This window comes from Symphalangus syndactylus, chromosome 9 (genome assembly GCF_028878055.3).
Source record: "Symphalangus syndactylus isolate Jambi chromosome 9, NHGRI_mSymSyn1-v2.1_pri, whole genome shotgun sequence".
Classification (NCBI taxonomy): Eukaryota; Metazoa; Chordata; class Mammalia; order Primates; family Hylobatidae; genus Symphalangus; species Symphalangus syndactylus.
This window is the reverse complement of record NC_072431.2, coordinates 36846381-36863488: the sequence shown is the minus strand read 5'-3', so window position 1 is coordinate 36863488 and position 17108 is coordinate 36846381. Positions and strand designations below refer to the sequence as shown.

Below are 17108 nucleotides of genomic sequence, written 5' to 3'. Positions count from 1 at the left end.
CAGGCAGCTTATGGTAAAAGCAGTAACAGCTATGTCTAGTGTAGGGTTCTAGAGTGGGAAATACGGTGAACAAATTGCAGTTTAGAATGTCAATCCTCAGGTCAAAAGTGCAGCATAAAAAGAGCTTGAGCAGACTCGCCTTCCCCAACCCTCCGTCCCCTCACTCCAGCCAGGGCAATATTGATAAATGCTCCTTTAAATGAATCCTTTGTTTTTCCTAAAAAGGACCAAATATATTTGACTTCCTGAAATGTCTGCTGCTGATTGATTCTCACTTCAAAGGCTGATGGGGTGGCTGTTACATCCTTTATATGGCTAAGATGTTCATTATGGTTTGAGAATTTTTTTTCTCATTTCCTTTCTCAAAATGTATACCTGGAAAAGTTAGGAAAAGAAAGAAAATAATATTGTTCCTTTAAAAATATAACTAAAGTTTTATACTAAAATGTATACTAAAAACTTATATATTAATCGCTGAAAATAGTCCCTGGATGAAAAGCAACAAAGGCTGGTAAAGAGTACTGGCATCTTTTAGGCCCCTGATTCTTCCCAAATAATCCGGAAAAGTGAGATTTTATACAGACACCAAAGTCAACACAACTACTTCCCAAAACAGATTCTAAGTTTCCTTCACGTAAGTTAATAATATTAAAGATGTAATTCTCACATACTACTGTGTCTGATTAGGACAACTGCCAGACAGGATAGGTCTTTACCACACAGGCACCTGCATCCTCCAATCACTATTCCCAACCAAACTCACTCAAGGAGTATCTCTTCCTTTACCTGGCACTGAACAAGGAAATCCACACTAACTAAACTGTCATCCACATCTTGATCAACAGCAGCATCACTTTCAATGGAAAAAGGCAAGGGTAATACCATACATGTATGCTGATAGTGATGAGAATAGGAAGAACTTTGTTTATAACCATTTTTCCTATGATTAAGAGGACACTAAATAATTGCCTCCAAATATTTGGCTGCTATTAACATGTTCATCCTAATAATTTTGGACTCTAAAAGAAATTTGGAGGAGTTTAGGAAAAGATTAATATAATAAAATTCATTATTATTTTTATATACATATGAATTGAAAGATAAGAGTAAGCTGAAAAAATGTAAAAATATTCATCTTAACATGATTGCTTTTATAAAAATTCACTGTGCTCCTTAGTTTCTTATTTTAGGGCTTGGAAGTAATACCATACAAAGATGAAAAGTTATTCTTCCATAACTTAAAGTGATGTAACTACAAAATTGGAGTTCTTTTTCTATATAGTCTATCAGGTTTCATAATCAACATTATTTCATGCTTCATTCCTAGAACTGAGCATTTCATCTACTACATTACATGTGGGATAAATGCACCTTCCCTGGTCACATCCATGAAGAGCATATTTTTAACCTAAGTGAAAATGTAGATTAAAAAAATGCACATTAACTGATTTGTAACACCTGTGCATACATCTGAATTCCTAATATACCCTATCTTAAGGAGTGCAGCAAAAATAGCAGAATATAAATCTTAAGTTCAGAAATACATTTCTTACGTTAATGCACACAAAATTAAAATTAGATCCTAAAGAAGGAAAAAGATGTGTCTGTGTGTGTCTGCAAATAAATATCCAAATTACATTTAGTATAAGTCTGAAAAGCAGTGCTAGAGTTAATGTAACACATGACCTATATTTTGGCTTGCAGTTTTTGGGTTTCCTGGAAAGCAGTCTGCTTTTAAAGGACCTGGAACTTAAGAAAAGTATTGTTAGAAAGCCAGAATGCAAAAGAGCTCACATGTGTATACTATAGCTTTTAAAATTCCAAATCACTGGCATCTTCATACTAGATTGTGACAATCCCAGAATCGGTATTAAAATAAAAAATGAAACCACAATCAAAACCAATAATTAACAAAACATAATCTACAATGCCAAGGAATATGTTCTATAAATTATATTTTTAAGATCTAATCTTCAAATGTTATAATGACACAGAAAGACACATAATTCTTTCAAATATTTAAAACTTTAACATATACTATTATATATTTTATTAAATACTTTATGTATAATGATATGATTTTATCACATAGATTGCAAGCAAATAAAATCCAAGAATAAAAAATTCAATGTAACATTATACTAGAATGGTGCCAAAGAGTTACTTAACCAACAATAAGATACCGTTATGTAGTGCAATTTAAATTAATATAATGTAAATGTAAATTAAAACACAGGCTCAAAAATTTGGTCCTTACCATAGGTGATATGCTCTGCGAACTGCAGCCACTTCTACCTTGATATGGATGCATATAATTCTGGTACAGCTGCATGCCATACTGCAGAATAAATAAATAAAACACATTCCCACCACTTTTACTACTCTGATAATTTATGAAATTCAACACTTTCGTCAATATAGAAATATTATATTTATACAATATAAATATGAAAACAAAAAAGCAAACAAGTAAAGCAACCAAAATTTTGAAAGATAAACTTTTAGTGCCCTGCAATAATACATTTAAAAAGACAACTGAAGTCTTTTACTTAGACCTACAACTTAAGGTCCAGCTCACCAGTACAGAGTTCAGGAGCTGACATTTCTACTCATTATTCTTAGCAGCAAATTGTACCACAACTATCTGGAGTAGTACACTGCCTCATGATAAAAAAAACTCACTTGGGAAGGATGATGTGCTTTCTGGTACAAAGATTCCAGAAACTTCACACACATCCTAAGCAACACTGTGCAAAATTTATTGTACCTCTCTGATGAATGACTAATGATTTACTTTCCCTCTTTGGTAAATCCATAAACATGGCCCTATGTTGAAAATTATTGACAATATACCATCCTTATATCAAAACTATTAATGCCATTATTAATTTTTTACTTCAAATTCCTGGAAACCAAACTAGTGACGAATCAAGCTGATTTCAAATGAAAGGTTTCAAGGTACAATATAAGTGGTAGAAGATAAGAATTTCAGTGTCTTCACTTTCAGGAGGCAGCATCATATGGATTGAGCTGGCAGGACAGAATTTGAAAACAGGTCTGGATTATAACTGGATTATGAGTTTGAAAAACAGTAAGAATGCCAACTGCCAAAACCAAACTTGTCCTGGAGGTTTCCACATCTGAATTTGGAAGCTAACCTCCTTTAGGTTTAAGCCACTTTGTTAAAAAAAAAAAAAAAAAGAAAACAATGGAATAAACAGCCTTTTTTCCCCTATATTCTGCAATTCTGTCCATTTCATAGAGCCATAATGAACTTAAAAGTTAGGTTTTATATAAAAGATTAAATAGACACCATGGAATCAAATCTTACCCGAAGGATAAATTCTATTTAAACATTCCAGCAGAGCTGTTTTTCTACTAAAGACTATTCCTTTAAAAGCAATTCTAGCACAATGGATGTATTTGGTAATTAGGAAAAAAAAAAATCAGAGGGGGTCTAGAGGAGTCACTGTTTTCAAGATTTTGCTTTTAACATGAATGCAAACCCACACTCATTTAAAATTCTCTGTGTTGACTTCTTATCCAATTATTTCCCAACTTCTAAAAATTATTTTTTAATTTAAGGTTTGATTGACATTAATGGGACCTAATGAAATTTATTTCAAATCAACTCTAAACCTACAATAGCTTTAAAAAGAAGGCAGAGGAGCTTAATTCCTAGTCAAATTCATTTTGGAGAATAATAACCTGAAACCAACACTTTCACAAGAAACATGCTGCTTGGCCACCTTTTATTTATCTGCATTGAAAAGCCAGCTACCTACTAATAAGTCTATTTTCTTCAAAGATATATTGTCCCTGGCACCTGCAGTGTTAGGTAGTTGCCTCTGTGCCGCTGGAGGTCTTTAGCAGGCATTTAACTCTGGACAAGAGGTAGGGCGGGGGTCACCTTAACATTTCCCCATCCTATGGAGGGGCAGATAAGGGACCAAAATATGTTAGAGAGGACCTTGCAGAGTTCTAATGGAAGGGAAGGAAAAGAGACAACATGTAACTAGGACATTACACATGAGAAAATCTCCCATTTTCTAAGTTTCAGATATTCTATAATTCTATATGTAATTAGAATTTATCCAAAGAGAAAAAGAGAGTCTCCATCTGATCCATATGAAGACTTTATGTATCTATAAAAAAAAAAGGACATAAGAATAAAACAAGTGGCCAAATTCTTGGTGGGAGGCCGTATCTAACAAGTGGTGTGTGATGAAAAAAGAGGGCACTCCCAGTTCAGCCAAGATAATATCTTCTTGTTCATTCCCACTAAGTACAATGGTAAACGCTGGAAATAACACAGTAGACAACAAAAGAAAACAAAGTAGGTGTTAGAGACACTTCTACCATCAGGTGAGCCCAGCTGCACCAGCCAGGGGGATCCAACAGGAGGAGCCCTGCTGACAAGAAGTTGCCAGGGAAGCCAACTCACTCCACCATTAGAATGCAACAAGTGTGTCTGTGTTGTGAGACCTGGAGCAAGCCCTGGCTTCCTGTGATCTGGATATTTTATAGTGTAAAAGAGATCATATCGTATCTCTTTCCTGTTTGGGTTCCCACAGGTTCCAGATAAAGGGCCTCACAGATGCCTCCTTCTCTCTTCAGCCTCATCTGGAAAAGCTTTGCCATTATTGAAATAAACAGGAAACATGGATGTGGTAGGTAGAATAATGGTCCCCCAAAGATGTCCATATCCTAATCTCCTGAGCCTATCTTAAGCTACATGGAAAAAGGGAATTAAGGTTGTCAATCAGCTGATTGTAAGGTGGGGTGATGATCCTGGATTATCCATGTGGGCCCAGTGTAATCACAAGGGGCCTTAATAAGTGGAAGGGAGAGGCAGAAGAGGCAGTACCAGGGAGATGGCAGTGTGAGAAATACTTGGTGTGACAGTGTTGGCTTTGAAGATGTTTGAAAGGGCCCCCAGACAAGATGTCTGGGCAGATTTTAAAGGCTGCCAAAAGACAAGGTAACTGGATTCTCCTCTAGAGCCTTCAGTAAGAAATGCAGCTCTGCCAACACCTTCATTTAATCCAGTAAGACTCATTTCAGGCTTCTGAACTAAAGAACAATAAATTTATGTTGCTTTAAGTCACTACCCTGGTGGTAATTTGTAACAGCAGTCATAGAAAACCAACACAATGAAGCATCTTTGAACTGGGAATCTGTGACTGAAAGATGCCTTAAGAACAGTAAGATGAGAAAAAATAGTGAGAAGGGAACATTCTTCCAGGAAATAAGCCTCATTGAAATGGAAGAATTAAAGGAAGCTTTTAGTGTATTTCACCCATTTTTAGATGTGCATTTCAAAATTTAACATCTATAAATTCAATTGCATCCTATAATCTATAACATCTTATATTCACTATGGACCTAGTGATTTGTCATTGCCTGAAACCTTTGGTGGGATCAAGAAATCACCAGCATCAAACCTTGCACATGCAATATCAGTGGAACACAGCCCCATGCCATATCCTGTGGAAAATACAGGTATCTGTGACTCTGAGATGAAAACGATTCAGAAAAGCCAGGCTTAGAATAAGAAGAAGTTTTAAAGATACCTCAATTAATGTATTCTACTTATATATTTTATTTTATATTTATGTGTGTATATACTTAATGCATATATATGTGTATGTGTAAAATACATTTACGTCCGTATGTATATATGTGTGTACAAACAAAAATGGTTAAATTACAAAAATCTAGGTTTAAATAAACCTAACAAAACTATCTGAATAAATAAAACAAAAATTATAAGTGATATGAAAGCATCATGTCATCATTTTATTGGCATCATTTTTTTTCCTTCTAATGCTAATAAAAACAGTGACGTCTCCTGGTAAAAACCAATGGCTTCTTAGATTAAGTGAAATGCTGATGAAAGGAAGTGGGCTTACCACCTGCTTCTGTGTTGGGTGTCAAACTTTAAGCCCAAGTTAGAACGGAGGAAGATGGGTTAACAAGGTTGAAGAACATCCTCTTTACAGCCTAGCCTGATTTCCAGTTTTGAAAAACAGAGAAAACCAAAAACCACAAGGTATTTTCTCTACCATAACTCTTGATGGAGTAGAGCCTTCCAAAGAGTACCAGCCTCTTTATCTGTAAAATTGGAGGGCTGGACAAAGTTAGTAGTTCTTATTCAGAATCCTTAAGGATGGGGCGGGGACCACATGTAAATTCAGAAAGCTTCTCAGGTGACTTTAACAGCAGAATATTTGAAAAACAAGCAAACCTCTCATAAAGAAGTAAACTTGGTGGCTATCTGCCAAAACAGCAAAAGAATGTAAATTTCACAGTTAAACAAAAAGCTTCATTTAAATCATTTGTTAAAACTTTCTTCCAATACCACTTCGCATCCACTAGAATGACCATAATTAACAAGAACCAAAAAATGTAAATAACAAGTATTGACAAATATATGAAGAAACGAACTCTCCTGTGTTACTGGAGTAAGAATGCAAAATGGTTCAGCCACTGTGGAAAAACATTTTGGCAATTTCTCAAAAAATTAAACATAGAATTACCATATAATAAGCAATTTCATTACAACATGTATTCCCCCAAAATTGAAAACCTGTACTCAAACAAATACATATACACATATTCATAGCAGCACTATTCACAGTAGTCAAAGGTAGAAACAACCTAAATGTCCATCAATGAAAAAATGGATAAACTGTGTTTATCCAACATATAGATAAATATAGAGAGCTATATATACAATGGAATAGTACATATCTATAAAAAGGAATAAAGAGCTAACATATGCTTCAATGTTGGTGAACCACAAAACCTTATGCTAAGTAAAAGTCAGAAACAAAAGGTCACATACTGTATGATTCCATTTATATGAAATACCTACAATAGGTAAATCTACACAGACAGAGGCAAACTGGTGATTGCTAGGGTGTGGGAGTACCTGCTTAATGGGTATGGAGTTTGCTTTTGAGGTGATTAAAATGTATTGGAACTGAATGCACTAAATGCCACTGAATTATTCACATTAACGATAGTTTGATTAATTTTATATTTTGTGAATTTTACCTCAATTTAAAAATTGTAAGAATATAAAATTAAACTTTCTTCTAAACCTGGTATGATAATGATTCTGATTATGACTGTTCTGTCCTTCTTTACCCTGATCTCTCTTAAGTCGGATGCTAGGAAAAAGTCAACAGAGAGCAGAAGAGGTAAAAATGGCAAAGGCAGAAGAAAAAAGTACACCTAGAAAATATACAAACTGCAAATCAATTGAAAAGTTTACTGCATCCCCTTCTTCAGGGTAAATGAAATGGGGGAACCTAAGGACTTCACAATGCTCCAGCTGCTCTGATTTTCATTTCTAACTATACTGAAAAGCTAGTTTTAGTACATGCATTGTTAATCATCTAAATCTTCCTGTGGTAAGAAAAGGATTATATATATATAATACACATATAATATGCATAATCAATATATTGGCAAATTATATTAGTGCCTAGGCATAAATTATAAAGAGTACCTTAGAAAATGTTAATGCTCTTATTTTAAACCAAAACTTTAATAATAACGATAAATTATGTATTTTGTTGGCTTCAGCAGCAGCCATACTAACTCATGTGGACGGGCACTTTCCCTGGATTGTATCTTTTCAACAACAAAATTTTGTAATTTCCTCCCTAACTGTGACTACCAAATCAGTATCTTTAAAAGGAAATAGTTGATAATTGTTATAAGTATACATTTTAAGTTTTGCTCAATTTACTGACAAATAGTTTTTGAAAATAAATATGCTTTCTATATATTCTGGAAGAAATCAGTTCTGCTTTTATTTCCTGTGGGCGTCTACCTTTAGAATATTGTTACTCATTTCAAAATTGCTCAGCAGCAACAAATTATGCTTCCGGAAGTTGTAATTTCTACTTAGCACAAGAGTAGATGTTTAAAAAATATATTCATAGTAAAATTGTACAATAATTTGTCATGCTTGTTAAACTAGAAAGCAATTTATAAAACATGAATCGAACACAAAACAGTTACATTAAATATCTCAAGGGTGGGCACATTTTAAAATACACTTTACCTTGGATTGTTGGCAACGTTTTAAGAATGCAGACTTACTCATATATAGGAGACATTTCATTCAGTTATACTGGCTATGTAATACCTTCACAAAAGTAAAAATCAGAACATTTCTAGAAATGGAATACTTACTCCACACACAAAAGAGAAATGTATTAAGTTATTCCACTCTACTCCGAAAATGTTTATCATTTAGAATTTTAAAAACACATATTTGGTGGTTATTTTTCTTCTTTCTCATGTAGCCACCCAGTGAGACTTCACGTTCTGAAATACAGATATTTTCTAACTTTTATGGTACTCACAGCATTTAATAGAAATTCATGCCTCTGACGAGATTACCTTAAGCAATCTAATCGCGGTCACCCAGCACGTCCTACTCTGCTCTTCTTCTGCACAGAGCATTTTCAGGTCTCGGGGCCCTCCCGCTTTGTTAGGCTAGAAGGCCACAGCACATTGTTTATCGTTAATGCATATCTTGAAGGTAACACCTGTTGAAATAAAAGCCACTAAAATTCTCCTATATATAAGAGAAAGCTGTCTCTTTTCAAAAGCAATCAAAAGAAACTCAAGCTTACCTAAAAGGCTGAGGCTTGCTTTATTCATCTATCAAAATATTAAGCCTGTACCTTAAAGCAGAATCCATAGTTAGTCGGTGCTCCATGTTTTTTTTTGCCTGCCAGTGACACATAAATATCACTATTGCCAAATTCGCTGAAAAACTGCAAATGCCGCGGTTCCTTAAAAAAAAAGTATTGAAATGGACACATATTTTTGCATTATCTTTTTTGTGTGTTTGTATTACATAATTTATACCTTGGGCAAAAACTTATGACCAACAGAAGTTCAGCATGATGCCACAAAAATAAAAGGAGAAAAAAAAATCTAAGTTACTATATCTTTAATTAACCAGGAGCTGGATACAATTTTATTTAATTTGAGAAGTGAAAATTTTGTTTATAATTTAACTTCCAGTAATACAAATACATTTCTGTTTTAAACTGCCGATTCTCTTTAGCCACCATTTCAAGGAATCTGAGAGAGAAAAAAGTTAGCAAAGATTGGCTTTTGGAAATGTATTCCTCATCCAGCTTTCAAATAATGGTAGCTCAACAAAGGGGAGAAGGTTGGTTTGAGCTTCCATAGCAGTCAGAGAAGATAAAAGAGAGCAAGACAATGATTCCTGCTTCATTCACACAGTCATCCCTCACATTTGTGTACAGCAGAACACACCACAGGAAGCAGCGACTGCAGGAATCTCTAACTTTACTAAAGGAAAGAAAGAAAGTCTGTACAGATAGATGAGTTCAGGGAAATTAGCTGGCAGCAGAATGTTTCTGATTTTCAACGCAAAGTGGAATCATGAACAGCTATTTCTTCTCTGGGAAATCCATGAGATTTAAAACTGGTCATGGGAAATCACTAGGTCATATTATTCTGTGATAGGTTAATAACTTGGAGAAGTGCTTAATTCTGAGGTTGAATGTATAATCAAAACTGACCAAAATGCATTTGTTCTCTGAAACCTTGCTGCTAGTAGTGTGGTCTCAGACCAGCAGCATTGGTATCACCTGGGAGCTTGTTAGAAATGCAAACTTTCAGGGCTCATCCCAGACCTCCTGAATCAGTATCTGCATTTTAACAAGATCCCAGGTGATTCATAAGCAGTAAAATTTGAGAAGCAGTGGAAAAAAAAAAAAAAAAAACATCCCACAGAAGACCACACTGAGCAAAACGGGCAACCCCATTCAAATCCGAAAACCAAAAGAATCTTTCATTGTCATTTACCCGTGTTATTACACCTCTGATAACTGGCAGACCAGAGTTTCTCTGTATTCACTGTTCTTAAGCATTTTAATCGAATGAATGACTGTAGTTTCTAACACCATTGGAGAATGAGACAGGAAAGAAAATTGTTTTAAAAAGACCCAGAATAGGACCCTTGGAAAAAGGTAGGAGGAAAGAGAACGGTACACTTATTGCCCTGGCTTTAAAAATCTTATTCCTTGATAGAAACTAATTTGCTGGTAAAAAATGTTTGATTTCTAGTAAGATGGAATAAAATCACTCCTGTCCACTGATGCTGTAGAAGTCAATATAGTTCAGATATTCAAACAAGAGTAAAAGGTAGCTCAAGAAACACTGGAAGGCAGTAAGAGGTATGATGAGTTTTTTTCTCTTGATTTTTGTTCCACCACTGCTAAGGCTTATGGCACCATAAGGCTATGAAGTTGAATTGGCATGGTTAGCAAAATGTAAGTATGTGTACATTTGTACATCTCCCCATGTGTACGGACATGGGGAGGTGGAGAGAAGGGCACTTAGAGATTTCTCTGTAAATATATTCATGACCACATCTTTAAGATTTGCAGCAGTGGTTAACTAAATTTAGAACTAAAACCAATCAAGACCTGCTCAGAGAAAAGGATAGGAAATCGTTTCTTTGCCAGGTAGAAATGCCATATATGACATTAGGAGGGGCAGAGCAAGATGGCTGAACAGAAAGCTCTACCTATCCTCCCCCAAGCAGGAACACCAAATTTAACATCTACACCAAAACAAAAGCACCTTCCTAAGAACCAGAATCAGATGAGCACTCACAGTATCTGGTTTTAGGGGGGAGCCCACTACCACGAAGGGTGAGTCTCAGTCCTGCTGCATTCACCACAACATGACTGGAGAGCCCTTAGGCCTTAAGTGAACATCAGCAGTCCCTGCAGTACTCCCTGGGGCCTTCGTATCACCGAAAGAGGCACTGAAGGAGGTAGGAAAAACAGTCTTAAATTGTCAGTACCTCCCCTCCCCTGTTCCTCAGCAGGAGAAAGAATCTGTGTACTTGAGAGAGGGAGAGCACAGTAACTGTGAGACTTTGCATTGAACTCAGTGCTGCCCTGTCACAGTGGAAAGCAAAACTGGACTGAACTCAGCTGACACCTACCCATGGAGGGAGGATTTAGACCTGCCCTAACCAGAGGGGAACCGCCCATCCCAGCAGTTGGAACTCGAGTTCTGGCAAGCCTCCCAACTGCGGACTAAACTGCTCTGAGGCCCTAAATAGACATGAAAGGCAGTCTAGGCTGCAAGGACTGCAACTCCTAAGCCAGTCCTAGTGATGAGCTGGGATTGGAAGCCATGCACTTGGAGGGCACACAAGCTAGTGAGCAATAGCCGGGGTGGCTATGGGAGTCCTTGCACTACCCTTCCCACAACCCCAGGCAGCACAGCTCGTGGCTCCAAAAAGAGATCCCTTCCTTCCACTTGAGGAGAGGAGAGGGAAGAGTAAAGAGGATTCTGTCTTACATCTTGGATACCAGCTTAACCACAGTAGGACAGGGCACCAGTCAGAGTTGTGAGGCCCTCGTTCAGAAAGTAGCTCCCAGATGACATTGTTAGACACACCCTGAGCCAGAAGGGAACCCACTGCCTTGAAGGGAAAAACCTGGTCCTGGCAGGATCCATCACCTGCTGACTAAGAGATCTTGGGCCCTGAAGAACCAGCAGTGATATCCAGGTAGTAATCCATGGGACTTGGATGAGACCCTAAGATAGATCCTAAGATATGCTGGCTTCAGGTGAAACCTAGCACATTTCTAGTTGTGGTGACTATGGTGAGAGATTCCTTCTGCTTGAGAAAAACAAAGGGAAAAGTAAAGGAGACTTTGTCTTGTGTGTTCGATTCCAGCTCGGCCACAGATGGGTAGAGCATTGGGATGGTTCTCAGGGGTCCCCGGTTCTGGGCCTCGGCTCTTGGATGACATTTCTGGACATGCTCTGAGTCAGAGGGGAGTCCACTACCATTAAGGGGAGTCCCAGACTTGGTGGCATGCACCACAAGGTGACTGAAGAGCCCTTGGGCCTTAGATGAACATCAGCAGTAGCTAGCAGTACTCCCTGGGGACTTGTAGTAATAGTGGCCAGAGGTGAGGCTCCTCTGCCAGTGAAAAGCGGGGGAAAGAATGGCAAAGACTGCGTCTCATGGTTTGAGTGCCTGCTAAGCCACAGTAGAATGGAACAACAGGTAGATTTCCAAGGTTTTTTGTTTATTTGTTTGTTTGTTTTTGTTTTTTGAGACAGTTTCGCTCTTGTTGCCCAAGCTGGAGGGCAATGGTGTGATCTTGGCTCACTGCAACCTCCGCCTCCTAGGTTCAAGTGATTCTCCTGCCTCAGCCTCCTGAGTAGCTGGTATTACAGGCTTGTGCCACCACGCCTGGCTAATGTTTGTATTTTTAGTAGAGAAGGGGATTCATCATGTTGGCCAGGCTGGTCTCGAACTCCTGACCTCAGGTAATCCACCTGCTTTGGCCTCCCAAAGTGCTGGGATTACAGATGTAAGCCACCACACCTGGCCGATTTCCAAGGTTTTTGGCTATGGTCCCAGATGGCATCTCTAGACCAACCCAGGGACTGGGGGAACTTGCTGCCCTGAGAGAAGGGCACAAGCCTGGCAGGCTTCACTACGTGCTGACTGTAGAGACCCAGGGCCTTGAGCAAACATAGATGGTAGCCAGGTAGTGATTCATGAAGCATTATACCACAAGGAAATACATGCACATACATAAGACCCACACACAAGAACAGCAACAAAAGAAAACTGTGTATGAGGGAAAGAAGGAAGCTATACAAAAGCAGTTGGGGGAAAATATGGGAAAAAGTCAGGTATAAGTATTTTGCAGCTCCATATCTCCTATCAAGACCATTACCGAAACATCTGGTCTCCATCGTTAGCTGTTTTGAGCATTGCCATTTGTTTGCTTCATCCTCAATAAAACATATCCAGAACTAAGATCACTATTTGTCTTCTAAGAGAGTTACCTTCTAGCAAATATGCTATTCCTATTTTTATTTTTATTTTTTATTTTCTATTTCTTAATTTTCTTTTATCTTTAAGAACATTTTTAACTGCTTGCTCTTCTTTGGTATCAGTCAGCCACAAAAATCTGGCCTTTTGCCATTTAATCTTGTGGCCATTCCTTTATTCTCCCCTCACTGCCTGTCCTAGGTTCGATCACATCACTTTCACCTGGATTAATGAAATGATCATCTAATTAGCATCTGTACCTATAACCAATTCCCTCTCTCTCTCTACTTCTCTCTCTCTCTCTTTCCTTCCCACTCCTCCCTCTCTGCCTCCTTTGCCTTCTTCCCTTCAGTCTCTTTTTCTCTCTTTCAATCTCTCTCTCTTTGATTTGTTAAGCTCCCTGTGACGAAACTAATCTCAAGATACTCTTTTGGTAATTTCACTCCCTTGTTCAAACACTTCAATGGCTTTCTGTAGTGGGTTGAATAGTAGCCCCCCCAAAAAATATGCCCATGCGCTAATGCCATGAAATTGTAAATGTAACCTTAATTCAGAAAAAGGGTCACTGAAGATATAATTAAGTTAAGGATCTTGAGATGAGATTATTCTAGATTATCCAGGTGGGCCCAAAATCCAATGACAAGTGTTGTTATAAGAGACATACAGAGAGAAAGGGAGAAGGCCATGTGAATACAAAGGCAGAGACAAGCCATGGGACGTCTGCAGTCATGACTAGCCAAGACAGAAAATCCTAAGACAAATGCAAAAGATCACATAACAAGAATGGAAAAGAAGTAGTCAAATAAATAATGGATGTACATTTCTAGTATGAAAAAAAGATGAGTTTGCAGATTGAATGTGTGTGCTGAGAATCAAGCAAGATTTAGCAGACTATATTTCAACACACCTAGTAATATAGCAGGGAAATTACTGCACACCAAAGTTTATAAGAATGTTTGAAAAATTGCTAGAGAAAAAAGACAGTTTAACCCATAAAGAAGCAATGGTGCTGTCATTGACAACTACAGATGCATGAAAATAGAATAACAATAACCTCCCATAAAAACTCTCAAAAGAATTTTTACTTGAAAGACACCAATGCGTTGCATAAAATGTCAACACTTGCATGCCAAAGACTATATAACAGAATAGACATAGACTAGACACAGAAACCAGGTGGCACTGCAGAATACACATATATGTTTAAGTGATAATGTATGTGCATATGAACTTCTGCACATGTATATCTATGTAACCATTAGATAGGCAAACATATAAGCATGTAGCTAAATATATCTATTCATTCCTGATGACAGCATCATAACTTCCTCTAGGAATTTACAATGTATGTAAGGAGACAAAATAACACACACAAAATAACTAAAGAGAAGTAAAGGAACAGGAGGCAGGACGAACTTGCAGCTCCCACTCTGACAGGCAGAACAGCATGAGGAGACTCACATTGTGAACTTTTGCTCCAAGAACTACCATAGGAACATAAAAGGAAAGCCAAGAGAATCCACAGACCCTTTGAAGGAAATGGATTGCTGCTGCAGGGCCCCCAGAAGACAGCCAAAAAACTGTGAGTACCCAAAGTGTGAAAAGGGGGATCGTCCACCCCTGAACACACACCCTCACTGGGGAACCTGAAGGTCCAGAACACAGGAGAAGGATTTGACATTACCTGCAGCTGATACAAATTCAGAGTTGCACAAAATACAGGGTAGAAAAAGTAGCAGGAAGAGCCTGTGGGTACTCTTGGTCCCCGGGGAAGCCTTTTCTGACTGTCTCACAGGGGTCCCTGGGGAGGGCTGCCAGAGGAACTTGGAAAAGACCACAGAGAGAAGGAAAATTCCAGCTGAACTTTGTAACAATTTCAACTGACTCATTGTTTCCTAGACAGAACCTGGGCGAGGGGATGAATCAGTAGTGCAAACACAGTACAGAAGCCTTGGCAGGCGGGGAGGTGCAAAACCTGAAATCCCTGCTTGCCTTCTCAATTGGGAGGCCGATTGCCTGAGGCAAGTTCTCAGCCCTGTTCACCTGCTGCCTGGAAAAAATACTCAGTGCTGTTGATGGGGCATGTTGGGAGCTAAACTGAACTTCTGGGCTGCACAGGAGCTGGGTGAGGCCCGCAACTGCCAATTTTCCACTACTTCTCTGGTGACCTGCATGATGCAGCAGAGGCAGCCATAATCCCCCTGAGAACATAACTCCATTGGCCTGAGAACCACACTTCCATCCCCTACAGCAACCGCAGCAAGCCCTGCCCAAGAAGAATCTGAGCTCAGACATGCCTAACCCTGGCCCACCTGATGGTCTTTCTCTACCTGCCCTGGTAGCCAAAGACAAAGCATCTTTTGGGTGCTCCAGGGCACCATCCACCACCTGATCCTCCCTGTACTACTGCAGCTGATATGCTCTTGACAGCGCCAACTCCGGGCTGGAGGCCAACCAACACAAAACTAGCACAACAAACAAAACTACAACTAAGGACCCTCACAGAGTCCACTTCACTCCCCCGCCACCTTCAGTGGAGCAGGTGCTGGTATCCATGGCTGAGAGACCTGAAGATGGTTCACATCACAGAACTCTTTGCAGACACTCTCCAGTACCAGCCCAGGGCCCGGGAGCTCCACTGGGTGGCTAGATCCAAAAGAGAAATAACACTCACTGCAGTTTGGCTCTCAGGAAATCACATCCCTAGGGTCCCTAGGGGAAGAGGGAGAGCACCATATTAAGGGAGCACCCTGTGGCACAAAAGAATCTGAACAGCAGCCCTTCAGCCCCAAATCTTCCTTTTGACATAGTATACCCAAATGAGAAGGAACCAGAAAAACAATACTGGTAATATGACCAAACAAGTTATTTCATACCCTTAAAAGATGATACTAGCTCACCAGCAATGGATCCAAACCAAGAAGAAATCTCTGACTTGTCAGAAAAAGAATTTAGAAGATTGATTATTAAGCTCATCATGAAGGCACCAGAGAAAGGTGAAGTTCAACTTAGTGAAAAAAAAAAAGCCATGATACAAGATATGAAGGGAAAAATCTTCAGTGAAATAGATAGCATGAATAAAAAACAATTACAACTTTTAGAAATAAAGAACACACTAAGAGAAATGCAAAATGCTTTGGAAAGTTTCAACAATAGAATCAAAGAAGTAGAAGAAGATTTCAGAACTCAAAGTCAAGGCTTTCAACTTAATCCAACAAAGATAAAAAATAATAATAATTTAAAAGATGAACAAAGCCTCCAAGAAGTTTTGGATTATGTTAAATGACCAAACCTAAGAAGAACTGGTGTTCCCAAGGAAGAAAATAAATCTAAAAGTTTGGAAAACATATTTGAGGGAATCATCAAAGAAAACTTCCCTGGCCTGCTAGAGATCTAGACATCCAAATACAAGAAGCTCAAAGAACACCTGGGAAATTAGTCACAAAAATCATCACCTAGAGAAATAGTCATCAGGTTATCCAAAGCCAAGTCAAAGGAAAAAATCTGAAGAGCTATGAGGCAAAAACATCAGGTAACCTATAAAAGAAAACCTACCATGGTGGCATGTGCCTGTAATCCCAGCTACTTGAGAGGCTAAGGCAGGAGAATCATTTGAATCTGGGAGGCAGAGGTTGCAGTGAGCCGAGATCATGCCACTGCACTTCAGCCTGGCAACAGAGCGAGACTCAAAGAAAAATAAAAAAAAGAAAACCTACCAGATTAACAGCAGATTTCTCAGCAGTAACACTACAGGCTAGAAGGGATTGGGGCCCTATCTTTAGTCTCCTTAAACAAAATAATTATCAGCCAAAAATTTTGTATCCAGTGAAACTAAGCAGTCTTTTCCAGACAAACAAATGCTGGAAAATATTCGCCACTACCAACCCAGCACTACAAGAGCTGCTAAAAGGTGCTCTAAATCTCGAAACAAATCCTCGAAGTACACCAAAATAGAACCTCTTTAAAGAATAAATCTCAGCATTTTGGGATGCTGAGGTGGGTGGATCACTTGAGGGCAGAATTTCGAGACCAGCCTGGCTAACATGGTGAAACCCTGTCTCTACTAAAAATACATAAATTAGCCTGGCATGGTGGTCCTTGCCTGTAATCCCAGCTATCTGGGAGGCTGAGGCAGAAGAATCACTTGAACCCGGGAGGTGGAGGTTGCATGAGCCGAGATGGTGCCCCTGAAATCCAGCCTGGGTGACAGAGCAAGACTCCATCTGTATTAGCC

At 38.6% G+C, this 17108-nt stretch overlaps 1 protein-coding gene across 2 annotated transcripts in view; it reads right to left on the bottom strand.

The window, feature by feature from the left end:
* The window catches only part of GRB14 (growth factor receptor bound protein 14), a 127088-nt gene that overhangs the window by 7537 nt on the left and 102443 nt on the right, over window positions 1-17108 (bottom strand). For both annotated transcript variants that reach the window (XM_055291943.1, XM_055291944.2), the window contains 3 exons: window positions 8706-8816; window positions 8419-8514; window positions 2258-2338 (listed from right to left, as the gene is read on the bottom strand). In XM_055291943.1, the coding sequence (XP_055147918.1) occupies window positions 2258-2338; window positions 8419-8514; window positions 8706-8816 (288 nt within the window). The remainder of the gene's footprint in view (window positions 1-2257; window positions 2339-8418; window positions 8515-8705; window positions 8817-17108) is intronic.